Source organism: Macaca fascicularis, chromosome 4, assembly GCF_037993035.2.
Source record: "Macaca fascicularis isolate 582-1 chromosome 4, T2T-MFA8v1.1".
Taxonomy (NCBI): Eukaryota; Metazoa; Chordata; class Mammalia; order Primates; family Cercopithecidae; genus Macaca; species Macaca fascicularis.
Window position 1 is genome coordinate 4,053,005 of NC_088378.1, and position 22,847 is coordinate 4,075,851.

General features: G+C 40.5%; 1 protein-coding gene across 10 annotated transcripts in view; it reads right to left on the reverse strand.

The window, feature by feature from the left end:
- The window catches only part of CEP43 (centrosomal protein 43), a 44,552-nt gene that overhangs the window by 11,313 nt on the left and 10,392 nt on the right, over nt 1-22,847 (reverse strand). Inside the window, exons 6-11 of one of the 10 annotated variants that reach the window (XR_012434388.1) lie at nt 20,146-20,226; nt 17,460-17,519; nt 7,829-8,055; nt 5,502-5,611; nt 3,795-3,863; nt 2,415-2,540 (exon numbers count right to left, since the gene is read on the reverse strand). Coding sequence is in view for 6 of the 10 variants with exons in the window: in XM_074038995.1 (XP_073895096.1) it covers nt 3,795-3,863; nt 5,502-5,614; nt 7,829-8,055; nt 8,427-8,466; nt 17,460-17,519; nt 20,146-20,207 (571 nt within the window). In the remaining 4 variants the exon portion in view is untranslated. Of the gene's footprint in view, nt 1-2,414; nt 2,541-3,794; nt 3,864-5,501; nt 5,615-7,828; nt 8,056-8,426; nt 8,467-17,459; nt 17,520-19,067; nt 19,095-20,145; nt 20,227-22,847 lie in introns of those variants that run through there. The other 9 variants (XR_012434387.1, XM_074038995.1, XR_012434390.1 and 6 more) reach the window with 9 other exon arrangements.

Genomic DNA, 22,847 nt, shown 5'->3' on the forward strand with positions numbered 1-22,847 from the left:
GGGAAGCTCGTCTGGGGTGGGGTGGGGGAAGACAGGAGTGACAAAGTCCAGGGAAGCACTATCTCACTTCTCTTTTCCCGGAGATAATCTTACCACCGCAAGAAGAAATGTGCTTACAGGAGGCAACAATGAAAGTAAGGAAAGCAGAAGGCTGTCAGAAAGTCCAGGTCAAAGATAACAGAGGTAAAGGCTTGGGTCAAGGCAGGTGTCCCACAGATAAGACAGATGGGTAGATGATATGGGGTGGGGAGAATATCAGCAAACAAAGAAAACATGAATCCTTGTTACTGCTACACTCAAATCTTGCCCAGTAATGAACTGGAAATCCCTGACCATAAGCAGTCAGGAGGGACGTTTCCAGCTTCCTCTCCTCTTGAGAATTAAGAGCTCGTCTCCACTTAGCCTCAAAGGTTAAAGGGCTGCAAGTGCTTGACAGAAACTAGGCACTGTTAGGGCAAACTAGGCACTGTCAGGGCCGAGTAGGAGAGGTGGAAATCTGATTAAACAAACCGTGTATGTGGCTGGTTTGCAAGTGCTAAGTAAAACCAGCAGTGGCAGCTACTAAAATGTCAGCCTCCAAGGACCCATCATGGTGTTCCTATGTATGAAGGCCAGTGAGGAGAGCAGAGGTGGACACTGAGCTGAGACAGCAAGGACAGCTGTGGCTGCAATGTGGACTTAAAGGAAGCTAACTGGATTCCCCATCTGCCAGCATTTGTAGTCAATTCAAAACACAAGGTATTTACTGAATAATGTGCTATAACACATTAGATTCTGACTTCTTGGTTATGTATTGTTTAGTATTAACAGTAATTTAAGCCAGTGTCAAAATGATTAACAGAATACATATAGGTTGAGCATCCCAAATGCAAAAATTTGAAATCCAAACTTGAATGAAATCCAAAACTTTTCGAATGCCAATGTGATGATCAAAGAAACTGCTCATTGGAGCATTTCAGACTTTCAGATTTTCGGATTTGGGAGGCTCATCTGGTAAGAAAAATGCAAACATTTCAAAATCCAAAAAAATCCAGATTCCGAAACACTTCTGGTCCCAAGCATTTGCGTTAAGGGATACTCAACCTGTCCTACATTACTTTAAGGGTCAGCAAATTTTGGCCCTCAGGCCAAGGATTCTTGTTTTCTTCCTTTTTTGACAGTCTCTCCTCCCCATCCCATACCCTCTGTCTTATCTGCCCTTACCCCAGTCATCTTTGGCCCGGACTTCCTGACAGCCTTCTGCTTTCCTTACTTTCATTCTTGCCTCTGGCTGATGACCTGCTTTTTTTCAGCCTATAAACTAAGAATGGCTTTTACATTTTTAAAGATTGTTTAAAAAAAAAAAAAAGACCATATGAGACACAGTACATGCCGTCAGCAAAGCCTAAAATATAGACTATTTGGCCCTTTACAGAAAAAGTTTAGTAACTCTTGCTTTAAGTATGCAAAGTACCTATCTATAAACACTCCATTTGGGCACTTTTAATATTTGTCTGCCAAACTAAAATAGATTGTGCTCTAAAGCTTTATTTGTAGATTATTTCTTTGGAACTCAGAATTTAAGTTCCCATTGAAATGATTATTTCAGTGCCGTCTAAATAACACACAGGCAGTAACACACAACGATGAGGGCTCTGTGTGATGCAGCAGGACTCCAAAAGCAGCATGACCTTGGGCAAGTTACTTAACCTCTATTCTTCATCTGTAAAAATGGAGATAGTAATAAAACCTACCTCATAGGATATGAATTAAATAAAATAATTCCTTGGTACAGCACCAGGCACTTATCACTAACATCATTATTCTCCTAGGCTAGTCCACTAGCATCTCTCTACGTATTACTCAAAATATCTAGAGTACTGTATATTTAAAATGTGAAAAACCCAGACAGAACACAACATTGTTGCAAAACTAAATAAATCTTTATTTCTACTGAATCCTAATGCCTAGCTAAATAACAAACATCCAGCTAGTGAACTGGTAGTTCTCACCTGCGTAACTACCCCAATTCCAACCCGAGGTAAGCCTAAGTCCCGAGAGAACTGAAGTGAAGGAGCACACCACCCTCCTGCCTGTACCCAGCAACTCTGAAGCCCCAGTAACCACATTCCCTCCTAAGGATGAGAATTCTCAGCAGCTCCCCACTCAGAAACAGGCGGGAAAACCCTCACTTTGGTAAGAGAATAGAGCAGTCAAGAGAAAAAAGCTAAAAGGTTTGGCAACAGAGTGAAACACCACAAAAGTGAAAAAAAACAGAACACAAAGGGGACAGGGCAGCCATCACAGTGCAGAAGTCAGGAGTAAAGTCTCCAGTGGCAGTTAGCCATTGAGGTCGAGTGGAAAAGAACATCTAATGGCAACCACAACCACAGCTGACAGGAAAAGCACAAGGGAGGGAAAGGGGGCAGGCCCACCTAGCTGGCCAGCCAGCAACCAGGACGCACAAAGAGCAGAGGGCAGCACAACCAGCAACTCAGTTACCAGGACTCCAGGGCACTGTGTGAACAAGAATCCAGGCGGCTCAGGGAACATTTATTCTTCTGCAAATGGGGGAACAAAGTAACATAAAAAGAAAACTAACATTTACTAGGCACCTACCATGCCAGGCACTGTACTTTAATTTACGTATGAAGAGATATTTAAATCCTATTTATTCTTTAAAACAAGGCAGATGTTACTAGTTCCACTTAACAGATGAGGAAGTAGCAGTTTAGTTTATCTCCCTACGCTACCCATCAATCAGTGCCACATCTGAGATGTCACTTCCATCCAACTCCAAGCCCAAGTTCTTTGCACTATCCAAAATGTCTCTCCAGAAGAGGGAAGGGCGTTCTCGGAGCTGCCCCTCGGACAGGGCTGGGTTTTAAAAGCACACGGGACACAGCTGTCTTTCTCCCCAACCTGCCTGTGCAGCTGTCTTCCAATGCTTCCATGTGTGAGTGATTACAGACCAGGAAGCGATGCCATCACATCCACAGAGAGCATAGGAAGTGGCCATCGAGAAGCTGGCTGCACCGATTCCTTCAGGTCAGCAAGTTTGCCTTTACATAAATGAGTCTGCCTAAAGTATGCCTGTCACCCTGCTACAGTCTTGTACACAACAGAACACTCAATGAGAACTGTGCTCTCAGCATATGGTGCAGGGCTCGGTAATGTTCACACTGACACTCTTACTTCCATAGGAATGAACGTACTTACATGGCAGGCTTACCAACTTCTGCTCCATAGAACAGAACTGAACACATCTCACAATTTTTCTTTCAATAAGTCTGTTTCCCCATTAGACTGAATTCTCTGAGGCCTGGACCATGTACTACCAGCATCTAGCAAATGGCTCTGCCTCTGCACAAATTTTTCTATCTGAACTGAAATATCTTCCCTTCTCTCTTATACATCTACTTAACCATGAAGCTTCTGCACAGAAGTCACTTCTTATAAAAGGTCTTCCCTGAATGCCAAGACTGGACAAAGGTAACCTACTAGCCATTTCCATACAAATATATACTGACCCTTTTACACTCAAAATTATCTGTAGATGCCCGTTTAATGTCCATATTCCTGACCAGAATTCAAACTCCATGAAGACAGAGGTTCATGAGGACATGATGGCTGTTGCTGTAGCCATCTCTCGTATAGGGTGTAATCCTGAACACGTAAAAGCCATTCAAACACCTGCTGAATGAGCAGCGGCAGGAAGGTGTTCAGCGTAGGCAGACTGAGTCACTTCTTTTACAACCTTACCCTAAAAATAATCACTTTAAAACGATCAACACAAAAACTGGAAATCTAGTTACCTAATCCAAGTGATCCAATTTTATCACTGATCAATTTCAGATCTTTCAAAACCGTATTTCCCCTTTTACCTGTGAACAGGAAAAAATACTAGCATTAGAGTGACTTTTAGAATACAACAGTCTCTAAACCACATCAATTTTTGTTGTTGTTCAATATGGGGGCTTCTTTATGACAGGAGCATAATAACCTAAAACTAAGGAAAAAATAAACTGTGATTAATGAATGCTTAAACTATGCATTACAACCCTTTTTTTGAGACGGAGTCTCACTCTGTCACTCAAGCTGGAGTGCAATGGCGCAGCCTTGGCTCACTGCAACCTCCGCCTCCCAGGTTCAAGCGATTCTCCCGCCTCAGCCTCCTAAGTAGCTGGGACTACAGGCACGTGCTACCACACCCGACTAATTTTTGTATTTTTAGTAGAGACAGGGTTTCCCTATGTTAGATAGGCTGGTTTCAAACTCCTGACCTTGTGATCCACCCGCCTTGGCGTCCCAAAGTGCTAGGTTTAAAGGCATGAGCCACTGCGCCCGGCTACAACCCTTTTTAAACCATAAACAATACTACTTTATTGGAACACAACCACCAAAAAATATTTTTGCCTAATTATAAGACATCACTTTCCATAAACAGCCCTGTTAGGTATGAATTCATAGACTACTGTTAATTATTTTCATGAATCTTATTTTTCCTTTGAACTTCTAAATTTTTCTTCAATGCAACTGCTATTTCATTTACTAAAGTGACAATCCTCACTGGTTTTTGGTCCTTCGTTCTCAACGTCCTCTCTAAATGATCATTCTCTAATCAGTGTCAGAATGACACGTTCATGATGTCCTGGATTCCTTTCTTAAAGGTGGCAGTAACCAAAGAAGCAAATGGGAAGGGATACGAACCTTATAAATACATGGCTGGTTTAAGAGAAGAAAGAGGTCGGCTCTCTTATGTGCCCTAGGAAGTCCCACAGTATATCAAGCAATACAAAAAGATTCGGAAGTACTGGACAATTATGCAAAACTCATACTGCAAATTCCTAGTGAATCTACTTTTGGAAACTTTCCAAAAGAGGTACACGAAGCTCTGAAACACTACGCTAATTAAATACAACATTTACTATTATATGGTTTCCAAAGGACCTCTGCCCATCCTACCTGTTCAGGGCTATGCTGTTTAAATTCCTATCACTGTGTGGGGAGAGGTGGGAAAGTAACTAGTGCCAGAGCTAGACTATTCCACATGTAATCAGTGCTCTTTAGCTCTGCTGCATTTACGATGACATGTCAGGTCATTCTTGAAAATGATCTGCAGAATAATTTTTTATTTAACATTTTATGATACTTACTGTGGTATCACTAAACAAATTTTTTAAAATTAATTGAAAGCAAATCCGACTCAAGTCACTGTAAATGTCCAAAAAAGGAGAGATGATTTAAAAATTATATTTCTATAGATAATACAAATCAGCTAAAAAATCAACTAAAAAGTATTCCGATGGTATGTAGGTATAGGAAGGGGCAGAATACAAAACAACATATAAAATATGACCACATAAGAAGTAACAAAATATTAACAGGAAAGATTTCTGAGTGATAAAATTATAGGTTATTTTAGTGATTTTCCTGGAAAAAAAAAATCAACAATAATCATATAGTGCTTAATTAGAGAAAAAATATCCCGAGTATTCAAGCCCACATCTTTGGGCACTTACTCTCAGAGTCTTTTAAGGAAGGGGCCCCCGCCAGGGAGCTGAGTCCACTTTTTAAGGGGGGTGCATCCGAGAGCGAGGCCAGGCTTCCTGGTTGCTTCCTAGGTTCACTCCTCCTAGCAAGAAACAAGGACAGTTAATCGGTGCTCTTATGTTCTGCCACTAAACACTTTTATCCTGCCACTGAAACAAAAGCAACTTAAAAGATACTTTATATGCACAGTGGCTGGAAATCAAGAATATAGACTTTAAAAATTCAAAACCATAAAGTATACCAAGGGAGTGCAAACTACAGATCAACCACAATCAGCACAGCCAGGGTGTAAGAAATCAGCTCACCTCTCTTTAGAATTCTGTTTGATAATCTTATAAACTAAATTGACCTCTGCACTGTGATTTTTTTCCAGAAGCCCTTTTCCATCACCCAGACATGCAGCCAAGGGACAATACAGGAGTTTACTAGCAAATAAGTGCCACCTCACAGATTAAATATTGTTTACAGAAACCACAAACAGCCATGCTGATGAACTCCCCTTAAAGTCATGACCACTAACCTCAAGGGTACCTTTAACACTGCCCAACACCCCCCAGGTTTCCACAGTCCCTTCTCGCCTTACTTTGTTATAGAAAGATTTCACACTTTCTCCGCTCTCTTCAAATCGCAACCTCCGTCCTCCATCCTCATGCAACTATGAACTACGGTGACAGCTTGCACAGGTGCCACCATCATATCCACCCCCTGCCTACAACGGGACCCACACGCTCTCCACTTTTCCAGCAAACACAAGCCCCTGCATGGGATTCCATTGCTGTGCAGCCCTCCAGGAGTTCTCCTCTCACTCCCTTACATCATTAATTCTTCCATCTTTAAAGCTGAGCAGTGTTCGTCTGCATACATGCTGTTCTTTCTCCCACCTAAACACGCTTTTCAGCCCTAAATCCTACCCCTCCAGCCACCACCCTGTTCCTCTGCACACTTTTACAACTCATCAGAAAACTATCTGTCATCTACAATCCTTTCCTGTCTTGAATGTACTCTAATTCTCTCACCTGCCTCACACCCCCATTCCAACAAAACTGTGTCAAGGTCCTCACTGACCTCCAGATGGCTAAATCCAATGGCATCATACAGCTACTCCTCCCTACCGCCACCTCCAAAGACACCACTCTCCTGGTTCCATCTCCTCCACTGCTTCCAGCTCCCTACTCTGGCCTCAAGGTGTGCAGGACCTGCTTCCTTGGTGATCCTCTGTAGTCTCCCACACCCACATTATCTACAAACTGAAGACTCCTAATTTACATCTGCAGCCTAGACCTCTCCCAATCCCAACTCACATACCCAATCGCCTACTTCGGATTTCCACTAGCAATCTTCTCTAACTTAGCACAGCGACAGGGGCCTCCAGGCTTTCATGCCACCTGTCTGTGCAATCCACTCTTCCTCTTGCCATTCTTCATCTAATGGGTTTCCAACCTTCTAGTTTTGCAGGCTAAAAACCATGATGCCACTCTGGATATTACTTTTTTCTCTAGCACTTACTGGCAAATCCTTTTCCATCTAACCTCAAAATACTTCTAAAACCCACCTGTTTCTCCCCACCACTTCTATCACTTCTCACCTGAATAATCATTAATGGCCTCCTACCTGGAAACTCCAAGTCCAACCTTCCTCAGCAACCCTGGGATCCTTCTGTAATGGACGCCGGATCAAGACCCTCAGGGCTTCCAGTTTCAAAGGAAAGCCATCCAGCCCCTCATCTCTGAGTCCACCTCATCTGATCCCCATCTTGCTCTCTCTGCTACGCCCCCACTCACCTCTCTGCTGTCTGCTGTTTCCTCTCCCCAGAGCTCCATCAACCCATGGCAACTCCCTCATCTCCTCTAGTTCTTTGCTTACTGGGCAGCTCCAAGTGAGGCCCCCTCCAATTTGGACAGCTGACATGCACCTGCCCTGACCACACACTTCGGCTTCCATCACTGTTCTGCTCTCATCACCCAACACACCGCAGCATAACCCTCATTGCCTGACTCCGTTGCCAGAGCGGGAGCTTCCTGAGGGCAGGAGTCTTCCTCTTCTATCATTGCTGTACCCCACCCTGGAACAGCCCTGGCAAGTGGCTGACAATCTACACTTACCTGTTAGAATAAATCATGTCTAGGTTTTTCTAAAACCTGGGGTTGTTTTACAACATCAAAGGCATTAACAATGCATAATCAGATTTATGGATCCAATAATTATAAACCATCCATAGTTCATTATTTTTTAACTACAAAATGAAAACATTTATTTTTAAACCCTCAGTCTCACAGTTCAAAAACTATTTACTCACAAACCATAAGTTTTCTCTGGCTTGGGAATGGGATCATCAAAGAAAGAATCTCCTTCCATATCATCTTCATCTGGACAAAGGCCGGCTTTGTCTTTGCCATCTAAAGTTTTGTTGCTTAGAAAAGATCCAATCTTTGTTTCATGGGACAGTAAGTGAAGGCTGCTTTTGCTCTTGGGTTCTGACAGAGAGACACTTGTATCACTCTGATTGGCCTCATTGTTGGCTTTCTAGAAAGAAAGAGAAAAGGCCTCCTTGGTGAGATAAAACTTTAAGATATTTTAAATAATAAAAGAAGTCGCATGAGCATAAGGAAACCTGTGTTTGTGTGTGTGCAACCTCTGTGTGTGTGTGTGGGGGGGGGCGGCTCCCAGCAGTGTGAACTGCAGACCAATGCCATGATTCATCACTCCATCCCCAGGATTCCTAACATGGCAAACTTTCAAAGGTGGAAAAATATTAGAGAAATATATTAATACCATTCCTTTCCTCTTTCCCTAAATGGAAATAGATTTAGTATACCTATCCCATTTATAAACACTTTCCCATTGAGAAACAATTTCCCATCTCCTCTTCCATATGTCATTGCTTTATAAATTACCTTAATACATTTTTCAACTTGAAAACAGGAGAGACCACTACTATTAAAGGAGAAAAGAAAGATTACATATGAATGAACCAAGCATTAAAGTAGTCATTCGTAAAAATAGCCATTTTCCATCCAGTGCTAAACACAACAGGCATCAAGGTGAAAGACACTGCCTTCAACCACTCAAACATAAACATTTGCTAATTAAAATAATTATCTCAATTCTGACTTCCAGGGTAACTTCCTAACCTATACTTATTTTGATGTCCATGGACATATATATCTATGTGTGTGTACGTGTATATTTCTCTACATATCTTAACACAACGTTATAAAAAAAATTCTGAATCATCCTTATCCATGCCCTTGGATATAGAGTGATGTTACCACTTTTCTTTTCTTATTTTCAGGGAGTCCTAACCTTCACGGCTGACTTTCACGCCATTCTTGGTCAGATTTCTTTCTGCCCTTAGACGGGTCTATGTTAACAATAATAATGAAAAAATAAATAATGCTAGTAATAATAAAAAGTAGTAATAATAAAAAGCAGCTAACATTTATGGTGAACATTCAAATGCTTCACCTTATCTCATTTAATCTTCAAAATGGCCCTATGATCTGGAGATAGCTTTATCTCTGTGGATATAAATAAGGAAACACAGAGACAGACATTTATGTCACTTGTCAAAGTCTCCAGTTAGTTAAGTGGTAAGGTCAATATCAAAGTCAAAGCCTGATTCCAGAGGTTAACTCAATATTTATGCTATTCGGCTAAATTATAATGAATTTGTGGGCTTTATGGGTTAAAAATGGCAATTTCCCAAAAATCAGCCTTGTGTACTAAAGAGAGCAGTATTGTGTAAAATACCTGGAGTACTAGAAAAAGCACTCAACTGAAACAAAGAATCTGGAATGTAGTCCAAAATTATTAACTGCATTTTTTTTTTTTTAAAGAAACAGGGTCTCACTATGTCACCCAGGCTGATCTTAAAACTCCTGGGCTCAAGCAATCCTCCTGCCTCAGTCTCCCAAGTAGCTGAGTTTATGAGATTACAGGCACAAACTACACCCAGTCGTATAATTTTTTTTTTTTTTTTTTTTGAGACAGAGTCTCGCTCTGTCACCCAGGCTAGAGTACAGTGGGGCGATCTGGGCTAAATGCGCTAACTGCAACCTCTGCCTGCCATGTTCAAGCAATTCTCCTGCCTCAGCCTCCTAAGTAGCTGGGATTTCAGGCGTGTGCTACTACGCTCGGCTAATTTTTGTATTTTTAGTAGAAATGGGGTTTCGACGTGTTGGCCCGGCTGGTCTCGAACTCCTGACCTCAAGTGATTCACTCGCCTTGGCCTCTCAAAGTGCTGGGATTATAGGTATGAGCCGTGAGCCACCGTGCCCGGCCCATATAATCTTAAGTAAATTAATTTCCTAGGCATGAGTTTCCTCAAGAATTGAACTAGATTCGTATTTTTCAGACCAAATTATATCTAGGAGTTAAGAAAGAAGGGATGGATGGCTGAGAAAGAATTAAAGAGTAGTAACTACTGAAGCATGGTGACCAAAGTTTGGGTTAGACATCATCAAACAAGATGCTCTTGAAGGATGGTTTCACTTTTCATATGGGTACAGACAGAATGCATTATGCATGTCTTATGATATACGTTTACATCTTTACACCAGGTAGAGGTCTTGACTAGTTGACAGTAGGCAAGATACATGCTGTGCAAATTTAGTGCCTTCTAGAGAGCTATACATTCCATTTTATTAATATAAATTAATGATTATAAAGAGATGTCTGAAAAAATAAATACCAAGTTATAATTTTAGACAACATATTTTCAAAGAGGCAGAAACTTTCAAAAATTTCCTAACAACTTTCTTGACGTTTTCCTGGTATTATCAAATATCGAAAAGTATGTAATTCACACCAGTTGTAATTTCTGATTTTTACATTAATAATGGATTTATTTAAAAGAATATGCATTTGGAAATAAATACCCTGATGTGACATTTAAACATATGTACAATGACAGAGCCTATGGCCATGACAGATTCCCCTTCTAAACACTCATGAGAAAGTACCAAAGAATAACTGGCATGAAAGAAACTGAAAAATGTAAATGTAAAGCAACATTATGAGAAACAATAATTATGCTGATTTCCCCAAGAATTCACACTGCCAACGTAACTTAAATCCACATAATGAACTATCTAATATCAAAGCTGAACAACTAATAGGTATCCATGATTATTTTTTGACAGGTTTGACCAATATTCCTGCTATGGACAGAAAGACCAGTTTTAGGAAGACAAGTTTTACAGAGAATTACTATATTACACAACACATACTTGTAAACATAACATAATTATTTTGTTTTAAAAATATAGTTCTCTTAATCCAGGAAGTAAAAATAAATTCTGAAACAATCTGCTTTGGAACTGCTCTCAAAATCAAGTTCTAAACCACACAGTAACATGTTACTGCTTTATAACTATGGCTCATTTTTGCCAAAAGATCATTACCCAACTAGGTTATTAATGAATTCACTAAACTTAATTCCAAATAAACTTCACTACTTAAAAAATCTACACAGAGGAGAAATATTTGTCATCAACACATTTTGCAGATTAAAACCAAACTGAAAACGTTGAGAGTAGTTTCAATGGTTCCTCCAAGTATACAGCAGATGTATGCGTGTACACAGATGCTCAAACCACAAAAGGCCTTACCTGATAAACTGTCAAGTGAAAATATCACAAAGTTGAAAATGGGCACTTCATAGACATGATGAAGTGCAAAAACACAACATCCAAAAAATGTTGGACATTCATGACCATGTGGCTGACTGGAAGCCATGGCTCAAGGTCACTGCCCAGCCCCGAGAGAGAATCGTACCACCAATTACTGTCCTGGGAAAAGATCAAAACTCAATGCATGGTATCTACTTAATGTATATCACTTTTGTACCATCATAAAGTCGAAAAAGCATAAATCAAACCGTTGTAACATTGGGGACCATCTGTATACGTATGTATACCCTGGAATCTGCTTTAAAAACCCTTATCATGAGTTAAGACGAACTTATGTTATGTACATTAACTTCAGTTACTTGAGTTTTATATCACCTGGATTTAGCTAAGTTGAAGATTCAAAATGAAGCTAAATAACTAAGGTTAAGTATTGTTTAAAAACCAAGAAATAACGATTTAAAAAATACAAGGCCAGGCATGGCGGCTCACACCTGTAATCCCAGCACTTTGGGAGGCCAAGGCGGGCACAAGGTCAATAGATTGAGACCATCCTGGCCAACATGGTGAAACCCCGTCCCTACTAAAAAAAAAAAAAAAAAAAAAAAAATTAGCTGGGCATGGTGGCACACACCTGTATTCCCAGCTACTCAGGAGGCTGAGGCAGGAGAATCGCTTGAACCCAGGAGGCGGAGGCTGCAGTGAGCCGAGATCACACCACTGCACTCCATCCTGGTGACAGAGTGAGACTCCATCTCAAAAAAATAAATCAATAAAAATAAATAAATAAATAAAAAGTATATACACTGGCTGGGCCCGGTGGCTCATGCCTGTAGTCCCAGCACTTTAGGAGGCTGAGGTAGGCAGATCACAAGGTCAGGAAATCCGAAACCATCCTGGCCAACACAGTGAAACCCCGTCTCTACTAAAAATACAAAAATTAGCTGGGTGTGGTGGCACCTGCTGTAATCCCAGCTACTCAGGAGGCTGAGGCAGGAGAATCGCTTGAACCAAGAAGTTGGAGGTTGCAGTGAGCCGCGATTGCACCACTGCACTGCAGCCTGGCAACAGAGAGAGAATCCATCTCAAACACACACACACACACACACACACACACACATACACACACACACACACATCATGGCAATGCCTTAGAATTCATTCTCTGGACAAGCACAGAAGTTATGGGTCAAACTGTATCCCACAAATGAAATACGTTGAAACCCCTAACTCCCAGTACTTCAGACTGTGACCTTATTTGGAAAGTGTCACTGCAGATGTATTTAGTTAAGATGAGCCCATTCAGGAGTAGGGTGGGCCTAGGTCCTAACCCAATGACTGGTATCCTTGTTAGGGGGAAGAGACACAGAGAAACACAGGGAGAAGTCCATGTGAAGATGGAGGCAAAGACTGCAGTAATCCATCTACAAGCCAAACAGCATGTGAGTCTAGCAGCCACCAGAGCTAGAACAGGAGACACGCCCCTCCTGGCACCTTGATTTCACATTTTTAAGCCTCTAGAACTGTGACACAATACATGTGTTGTTTTAAGCCACCCAATATTGGTACTTATAATTACATCAGCCCTAGGAAACAAATCAACTTATTTCTAACAAAAAACTAAAACAAGTTTTGTCTTTTCATAAAAGTGAAGGACCTATTGCACAGCACTACAATGGTCATTAAGTTCTCTTGGCTGGAGTTCAAGACTAATAATAAGCTCTATGGGAAATTACAGTGCAGCCATAAGAAAGCTTTAGTATATATTTAAATTACCCAACAGTACACTCATATAATAAAGAAGCCAATCATTTCTGGACTAACAAAAAGGCAGCACTACAGAAGTTTCACAGTGAAAAACCTTAATTTTTCAGTAGTCAAAAACTGAATTGTATCACCAGACTGTCTTAAGAACCTGAAAAAAAAAAAAAAAAGAATTTTTTCCAAACTGTTCATGTAGGAGAAACATCAGTCAAAGAAACACTATGGTGTTGCAAAAGTATTCAAAAAATTCATGCAATACAGTTGTCCCTCAGTACCCAGGACCCCTGCAGACACCAAAGTCTGAGGATGCTCAAGTCCCTCATATAAAATGCTATAGTATTTGCATATAGCCTACACACATCCTCCCATATGCTTTAAATCATCTCTAGATTACTTGTAATACCTAATAAATGTAATGTTATGTAGACAGTTGTATACCATTATTTTAAAATTTGTATTATTATTGGCCAGGTGCGGGGCCTCACACCTGTAATCCCAGCACTTTGGGAGGCCAGGGCAGGTGGATCACGAGGTCAGGAGATCGAGACCATCCTGGCTAACACAATGAAACCCCGTCTCTACTAAAAATACAAAAAATTAGCCGGGCATGGTGGCGTGTGCCTGTAGTCCCAGCTACTCCGGAGGCTGAGGCAGGAGAATGGTGTGAACCCGGGAGACAGAGCTGGCAGCCAGCCGAGATCATGCCACTGCCCTCCAGTCTGGGCAACAGAGAGAGACTCCACCTCAAAAACAAAATAAATATAAATAAATAAATAAATAAATAAATAAATAAAATTTGTATTATTAACCATTTTCCATCTACACATGGTTGAATCTGCAGGTGTGAAAACAAAGCATGTGAAACCTGCAGATATGAGGACTGCCTGTATTTAATTCTCTTCCCTACCCATGCCTCTGTCTCCCACCTCCCTCCCTGCCAACGACAGCTTCTGATCCATGACTTACTAATGAATTATTTAGAGAAGTAATTTTACTACAGTTCTAACAGACATATATTTTGAAAGTTTAATTTGCTCACCTAGAAAAGTAAATACTGTAAAATTCCAGGACCACAAAACAAACCTTTTAAAAACTCAACTGCTTCTAGAGAAACTCTATCCTTTCCATCTATAAACAATCTGTAATTCCTACAGATCACAATAGAACCATGATTTTCTAGCTGTAGGAGTAAGACTTAAAGACGACCCTATAAATAGTTTTTCTACTTTCTACATCCTCAGCCCTCCCACCCTACCCAACCAGCAGCTCATGGAGTTCAGTTAACAAGTGGTGCCAAGATGTCAAGTGTAGAATCTCGAATGGTTAGGATTACAGAGCTGACCAGGCAGAAACGGAAGGGCTAAGTGTGGGAACATTCATGTATCCAAGAATCCATTCATTCAGGATGGTGTGGGAGTGTGATAGGGAATGATAACATCCGGTTTGGAAAATCCTGAGGTTGAGTGCCAAAGATACAAAAACATATGCCCCAAAACCTACATGTGATGTGAAAAAGCATCTCAATACATATGAGTTTTAAAACACCTGAAAACTGGGCCAGGCACGGTGGCTCATGCCTGTAATCCCAGCACTTTGGGAGGCTGAGGCAGGAGCATCACTTGAGACCCACAGTTGAGGATCAGAATGCGCAACCAGAGCAAGACCTCTGCCTCTACATAAAAACATTTTTTAAAAAATTAGCCAGGTGTGCTGGCATGCACCTGTTGTCCTAGCTACCCAAGAGGCTGAAGTGGGCACTTGACCCCAGGAGGACAAGACTGTGGTGAGCCATGATCACACCAATGCACTCCAGCCTAGGCAACAGAGTGAGACCTTGTCTCTAAAAAGAAAAAGACACCTGAAAACTATTTGTCAGAAGAAAGGATGATCTTCCATATTACATTTAGTATAATGATAAAGAGCAACTAATTCTAAATATTAAAAACAAAAAAATATAAATCTTACTCAACATTTCCAAATGGCAAAAACCTAAGCTAGTAGGGCCTATCAAAAGTCTGCTATAATTTTCTGATACTTATTTTTTTTTTTTCAAACAATTAGGATGTTTGGTACAACTAAATGGTATACATTGAGATAAATTATCACAGATGATACTTTGGAAGTCAACAAGTGTTAATATATATTTCAAAATTATTAATTCATTTAAAAATTGCCCTCCCATTTCATATTTATACTCCTTATATGCCAAATCTTTTATCTGTAACCTTTATTTTTATCTTTATTGTCTCTCAGCAACAACAAAAATAAGAACTTCAGTTTTGCCCAAGTTACATCAGTTCAAAAACCCTACAAATCAATTCTAACTGTACATATTAATGATTTTTTAAAGTTTATTTATAATATGAATATAGCTTCCCTGAAGAAAGTGCCCAGGGTCTCTGAATGAACCACTAGTACTTGCCCCCTCCTGCATTCGAAAGTAACTGGACACATGCGACACTCCTGATCAGTGCTCCAGAGTTCCGGGAGCAGCGGTACCCTTGGCCCTCCTGCATCGCATGCCCAGTTCACGAATGCAGGACAGGCGGGGCTCCCATGATGGCTTTGCACACCTTGGGAGGCGCCACTCACCTACCATGTGGATGGCTCCATCTGGAGTCTTGCTGTGTACAGCCTCAACCACATGCAACATAGCATCTGGATAATTAAGATGTTGAGAATGTTAAGGCTGCTAGGAACTTACTGCATGCACAAGGCAAAGCAGAAAGGCAGGGAAACAAAGAGCTAAGGGCTTACCCATATAAGTAAGGCTGGCAATAGGCTACACAGGCTACAATACAGACTTCTCACAAGGCAGTTCAGAAACCAGATCAGAAATGTACAGGGAAAAAGATTTCCAAGTAATTGAGGAGGCATCCTGGCCTTCAGGAACGTAACAATGAAATAGAAGAGACCCAAATTACAGACTAAATCCTGGGATATGGGCCCATCTAGGTTCTTCAGTCCCCTCTCAAGTCAGGGCACACACTACACTCTGCCCAAAATACAGCAAAAGCAAAAGTCTGGCCCATCACAGTTATATCACATCACACAAGTGAAAACCACATCTCTTAATACGCCTAGGCTCTATGTATAAACTTCTTGAAAATGTTTAAGTTGTTTAAAACCCACAACAGCAATAAGATTATAAACGCTTAATACTATAAAATACGCTTTTAAATTTTAGAAAAGTCCAAGAAATTGATTTTTAAAATCTATTAAGAAGTTTTATATCTTACTTAAGATATGTCTCATCTCTCCAATTAAACTATAAACTCCTTAAGTGAGAACTGTTACATGTGTTGCCCAAAGCACTGACACACAATAACTTTCACTATGTAAATGTTAAAAAAAAAAAACTTAATCATTATTTTAGAGCATCTTCTTGTTTAATAACGCATAAAGAACAGTATGAACAAAGAGAATACAATAGTAGGAATTTACCTTTGAAACTACTAGAACTAAAGCCAGCTAACACAACAGGTGGAATTTTTAAAAAGCTTTAATTTTGAAGATTTTCAACTTAGTGAAAATATCTATACATAACCGAAGTTCAACATAGGACTAATGAATCTCACAGAACTGAAAATTAAACATTTTGTCTTATCCTAAGGAGATGTAAAAACTGTACTGATAATGTTTCTAAAACTTCTAATATTTAAATTTCATAAGCAGCTAATCTACCAGATTAGTCAATTTTTGCGATCTTTAGGGGAGGAGGAAAAAGCAGCCAAGGCCTTGGTGGTATGCAGCACTGGCCCCCAGCAGTCTACTGTGAGCAGGGGCTCTGAATAAAGGGTCACGAAAGTGCAATTGTCTGAAAAATGACAGAACACAAAAATGTCTTGGAGGAAATAAGTTTAATTTTTAATTTATCAATGAGAACTTATCCAAAAAATAGTTTGATGTTCTATTTTCCTCAGATAAAAATCAATGTTAAAAATATGTGTTTAATCATCCATTCAAAAGAAAAATCCATATTTTCAACTTTTTTAATTGCCAACAAAACAGGAATTTTCAAAGTAAAACTGAGAGCATGGTTTTAAGATTCGACAGTATGATTTTCACCTGGATAAAAGCTGACAGTGAAATTTACTTTTTATTTCATGCCATCCTTACTGTTTTGTGTTTTTAGACAGAGTCTCACTCTGTCACTCATGCTAGAGTGCAATGGCACGATTTCAGCTCACTGCAACCTCGCTTCCTAGGTTAAAGCGATTCTCCTGCCTCAGCCTTCCGAGTAGCTGGGATTACAGGCATGTGCTACCACCACCGGCTAATTTTTGTATTTTAGTAGAGGCGGGGTTTCACCATGTTGGCCAGGATGGTCTCGAACTCCTGACCTTAAGTGATCCGCCCGCCTTGGCCTCCCAAAGTGCTGGGATTACAGGCGTTAGCCACCGTGCCCAGCCTCAAGTGACATTTCATAAGAAAACTGAGAACCCAACCTGACAGGAGCCCAGCACTCCAGGAGGCCCCAGAGTTGAGACCTGATGCCCACAGGCTGCTTTTCTCCTCTGCCCTCATGCGTGTTACCTTGTCACCAGCCTTCTGCCCGCTTGTCTTCTTCTTACCTTGTCCTTTATACCTTGGTATCTGAGCATGAGAATAAAATGAGATTTTACCACAAAATAGAAATCTTTAAAAATAAATTAACTCATTACCAAACAAAGATGCCTATTGAAAAATGTCTCAGAAGTGCAACATCTAGTGAATATGTTCTGTGAGGCCTGCTTTTTTGGTCCTTTCTTAACTCTATTCCTAAAGTGATCTACCTCATGTTTACTGTTTCCAATAGTTACTAGGTCAAACACAGATACTGTAGCCTCCACCTGCTCAGCTTCTACTGGGTGGAGAATCACCTCTTTCATGCTACATTTTAGCAGCATACTAAATAAGCCTCACTTGAGTTCCTAGGAAACGTCCTTGAAGACTTGTCCTGACCTCATCTGATCTTTCTCAGGAGCACACAAAGCTGGTTCCTAAAGGTTGGGTGGACGCTACTCTTGGAGAGTTTCTAGCATTCCCCATGGGCCCTCAAGGCTGATTAGGTGCCAGTAGGAGGTAGCTAGCAAGAAGAGGGTAGGGAAAGTACTGGATCCCAAATCCAGGTCCTTTAGTACTACAGACATTGCATTTTACGTGTCAAAATAAGGGTTTATCTTTGAACAGATGCAACCCTACACAAGGACTATCTAGGGTGTTTCTGAAGAGGGTTTATGAGGCCAACTGAGAAATGGGGACTCAACTAAAATAACGGGATGGCAGCAGGAGAAGCAGAGACAGCTGTTAGGACAAACGCTGTTCTCTAAAGCAGCCTCAGGACAGTCCCCGCTTCTCTGGAAAAACTCACAGCATCATTTCCTGACTGACCTAAAACACTGAGATTCTCATTTTAATTCTTAGATCTTAAAATGTATGTAGAGAGAATAAGAGTACGTAAAACAGACTTTACTATTTTACCCAGAAGACACACCCTATATGTAGAAGGTTAGGATCGCTAATTTGCTTTAAACACAGTAATAATTTGCTAAAAAGAGCTTCCAAATAGTCAAATGCTATAGGTACTCATAAGTATTTTGGAATATTCATTAATTTTAATTTTTCTAAAGCCAGATATTTTCATGAAAAGTAAAGCTTACTTACATAGGCTGTTTTATTTGCAATTAATTTAAAGAAATTTTAAAAACTTACTCATGACCTTATTCTGTCTTTGGGGTTATAGCTTCCTATGAGCATTTAGGAAAAAAAAAATTTTTTTTAAATGCCTTCCCAACACAAACTAGAAATCTCAGAAGGAGCAACTATAAACAATACAATAGTTGTTCCCTTGTTTAGAAATAAAGTATAAAATTCCTTTAGTTTTCCAAACTTAAATAAAAGGAGCAACAACATCAAAGAACAAGCAAAAAATAACAGCAATCGTTCAGCAATGTTCTGTGCCTAGACATTTAAAAAAGAAAGGAATCTTGTAGTATAATCACTACGTTCTGGAATTTCATCTATTTAAAAAGATGCAACTATATCTGAGAGTCGATCCACCACCATAAACCCACATGGGGGCCTCATCTTTTGGAATGGATTCCACAGCATCACTCTGTTCTTATGGGATGAAAATCAAAGGGAAAGTCAAAGAATACAAACCTGACCTGTCATGGACTGCAGGTTTGTGTAGTCCACAAACCGCTAGCTCCTATGTTGAAATCCTAACCCTCGATGTGATGGTATCAGAAGGTGGAGCCTTTGAGGGGTGAGCAGATCATGAGGGTGAAGCCTTTGTGAATGGGATTAGGGCCTTGACCCCAGAGAGCTCTCTCATCCTCTTTCCACCACATGAGGACACAACGAGAAGGCAGCTCTCTGCAACCTAGAAGAGGGACCTCACCAGACCTAACCACAGTGATGCCGTGATCTTGGACTTCCAGCCTCCAGAACTGTGAGAAAAAATGTGTTGTTTGTAAGCTGCCCAATCTATGGTACTTGGCAGCCTGAACAGACTAAGACAGACCCAAACCTATCCTTTGATAAGACCGCCTGGGACTACCAATTCAAGCTATACTCTTGAGAAAACAAATTTCCTGACAATCATCTTTCTATCCATTCCTACATATCCTGGATCTTAAATTCAAAGTGTACAGCTCATTTTTTTTCTTTATGCTTAACCTCTGAAATCAAGTCTTACTTTTAACAACTCATAAACACACAAACAGATGCACACATGCATACACACATAAATGTAACCAAAGTACATACATTTTCTTAGAAATTCTATCAAAACAGCCCATGTATATTAAAAACCATCATGATTTACAATTCTGAATCTCATCACCCATCTAGAAGTCTAAAATATTCATTCAATATTATATCCTGTAATATATATTCCTAGCTTAATATTCTCAAGCTAGGAATTTATAAATGAAAAGTAAGTAAATCCCCTTGTTAATAGGAGAAAAATGTCCAAAGTACCAAATAAATCCAAATATTCTGATTCTGTTACTTACCAGCACATTCCTTTCTACGATACAAATGTCAAACCACCACCAACAAAGCAAAAAAAAATTTTTTTAATGTGTACTTAATGGAAAAAAAGCATCTTCAAGAAACTAAAGAGCCCATGTGTTATAAAACAATACAACTTGTAACAAGAAAGACTAGAGACAGAAGAGCAGAGCCCTCTGGAGATGAGTCCAGACATGACTTCTGGGTTCCGCAGCTCACTCACCTTACTTGGTGTTGTCTGTGCACTTGTTTTTCCCTCTGGTGACTTTGGTGGAGGATGTACATCAGATAGATCTAGTGCACCCTAAAATATTTTAGTTTAAAATTAAAATACATTTAAAAATAAAACACGAATATACCAACTATACTCCAATAGAATTTTAGCATTTAGAAATACTATACAATGTTGGTATTTTATTTCTTCTTTATTAAAGTAACCATTCTTTTTAGATTTTCCTCTAATTTTACCCCCTCAAAAACCTTCTACACATCCCTAGATTCTAATAACCTGCAAAATATTTCATTCGTTCACTTTGAACAGGATACTGTCTCCACTGAAATCTGTCCCAGGTCTACCATTCCAGCATTTACTTCCTCACTTCCCTTCTCCCTATTCTCCAGACAAATAATATCCTGTAATTCTCTAAGATCTACTTTTTGCCCTCATTGAATTTGTTTCCCTACTTCATTTTATCTCAAGAAAAAATACTAAATAACAATTTTCATTAAAAATACTTTACCCCTTCAAATAGTAGTACACTCTTCCACTTTTCTACTTCCACACCTGTTCTAGCCCAGCTTCCACAGGAGTCATCTGTGTCTGCTGCCCAGTGCCCTGTCACCACAGGGTTCTGAGCACTGTGGTTAATGCAAAGGAGGAGGTTTTTAAAATGTTTCTTAAATGAAAATCACTTCCTACAATTCATCCACTACCAGCACAAGCTCTATGACACTGTGTACATATTAACTATTGGCTGTTTGTTACAATAATCCTTTTATGACTGACAGTAACTTTTTAAATAGGAAAATGTGCTGCTCTTCATAACTTCAGTTCTCCCTCTTCAGTCCCACTATTTCTGGTGGTGATACTATCTTCTTCTAGGCTAAAATCCTTAAACTGGCCTTTGAGAGCTTTTCTTTTCTCATATTGCCTTCTATGACCCTGCCCCATGCCAAAATATTAGTTTACCAAGTCTTGTTGATTCTTAAAAGGTCATCTTAATCTATTCATTTTTTTTTTCTTTCTTAATCTTTCTTTTTTTTTTGAAACAGGGTCTCAGTCACCCAGGCTGGAATGCAGTGGTGGATCTCGGCTCACTGCAATCTCCGCCTCCCAGATTCAAGTGGTCCTCCCACCTCAGCCTCTCAAGTAGCTGGGATTACAGGAATACACCACCACATCCGACTTTTTTTTTTTTTTTTTTTTTTGAGACGGAGTTTCATTCTTGTTGCCCAGGTTAGAGTGCAATGGCGAGATCTTGGCTCACTGCAACCTCCGACTGCCAGGTTCAAGCGATTCTCTTGCCTCAGCCTCCCGAGTACCATGCCCAGCTAATTTCTTGTTTTATTTATTTATTTATTTATTTATTTATTTATTTAGAGACAGTCTTGCTCTGTGGAGTGCAGTGGCGTGATCTCGGCTCACCACAACCTCCACCTCCCAGGTTCACGCAATTCTCCTGCCTCGCCCTCCCGAGGAGCTGGGACTACAGGTGCACGCCACCATGCCCAGCTAATTTCTGTATTTTTAGTAGAGACAGGGTTTCACTATGTTGGCCAGGCTGATCTCAAATGATCTGCCCGCCTCAGCCTCCCAAAGTGGGATTACAGGTGTGAGCCATCACACCTGGCCAATTTTTTTTGGATATTAGTAGAGATGGAGTTCCACCACGTTGGCCAGGCTGGTCTCGAACTCCTGACCTCAGGTGATCCACCCGTCTTGTCCTCCCAAAGCGCTGGGATTACAGGCATGAGTCACCGTGCCTGACATTAATTTTTATATTTTTAATAGAGACAGGGTTTCACCATGTTGGCCAGGCTGGTCTCAAACTCCCGGCCTCAAGTGATTCACCTGCGTCAGCCTCCCAAAGTACTGGAATTACAGGTGTGAGCCACCATGCCCAGCCTACATGTCCACTTATTTCTATTCTTACTGCTACCATTCTTGTCTAGATTTGCCTTCTTACGTGTTTCACCTCCTTCTAGTCTGCTAACTTCTCCATATTTTACCAATCCAACCTCTACAAATCTTCCAAATGGGTATTCCTGTTCAAATTTTCAAAGGCTTCCACTGACTGTGAACAGTATGTTAAAAATCACTATGCCGGCTGGGCGTGGTGGCTCACGCCTGTAATCCCAGCACTTTGGGACGCCGAGGCAGGCAGATCACATGGTCAGGAGATTGAGACCATCCTGGCTAACACAGTGAAACCCCATCTCTACTAAAAATACATAAAAAAAAAATTAGCCAGGTTTGATGGTGGCCGCCTATAGTCCCAGCTACTCAGGAGGCTGAGGCAGGAGAATGTCATGAACCTGGGAGGTGGAGCTGGCAGTGAGCCGAGATCGCGCCGCTGCACTCCAGCCTGGGCAACAGAGCGAGACTCCGTCTCAAAAGAGAAAAAAAAAAGGCATAAGGCTAGAAAGAAAGGTTAAGGCCACATCACACAGAACATTTCATAAGGGCTGAAGAATCTGGGACTCCTGAGTCGGCAGCGCACAGCCACTACAATCGTACAGAAGAAAGGAACAGAGGAAGGGCTGAAGTTTAAAAATAATTCTGCAACAGTGAATGACAGACTGAAAGCATGAGAACCTTTAGGAAGAAATGATCCTGGACAGACATAAGGACCTACATGGTAGAGGTGCTGAAGGAGATGAAAATGATCTGAGGGGCTCAGAAAACAAGAAAGGGCTTTAATTACC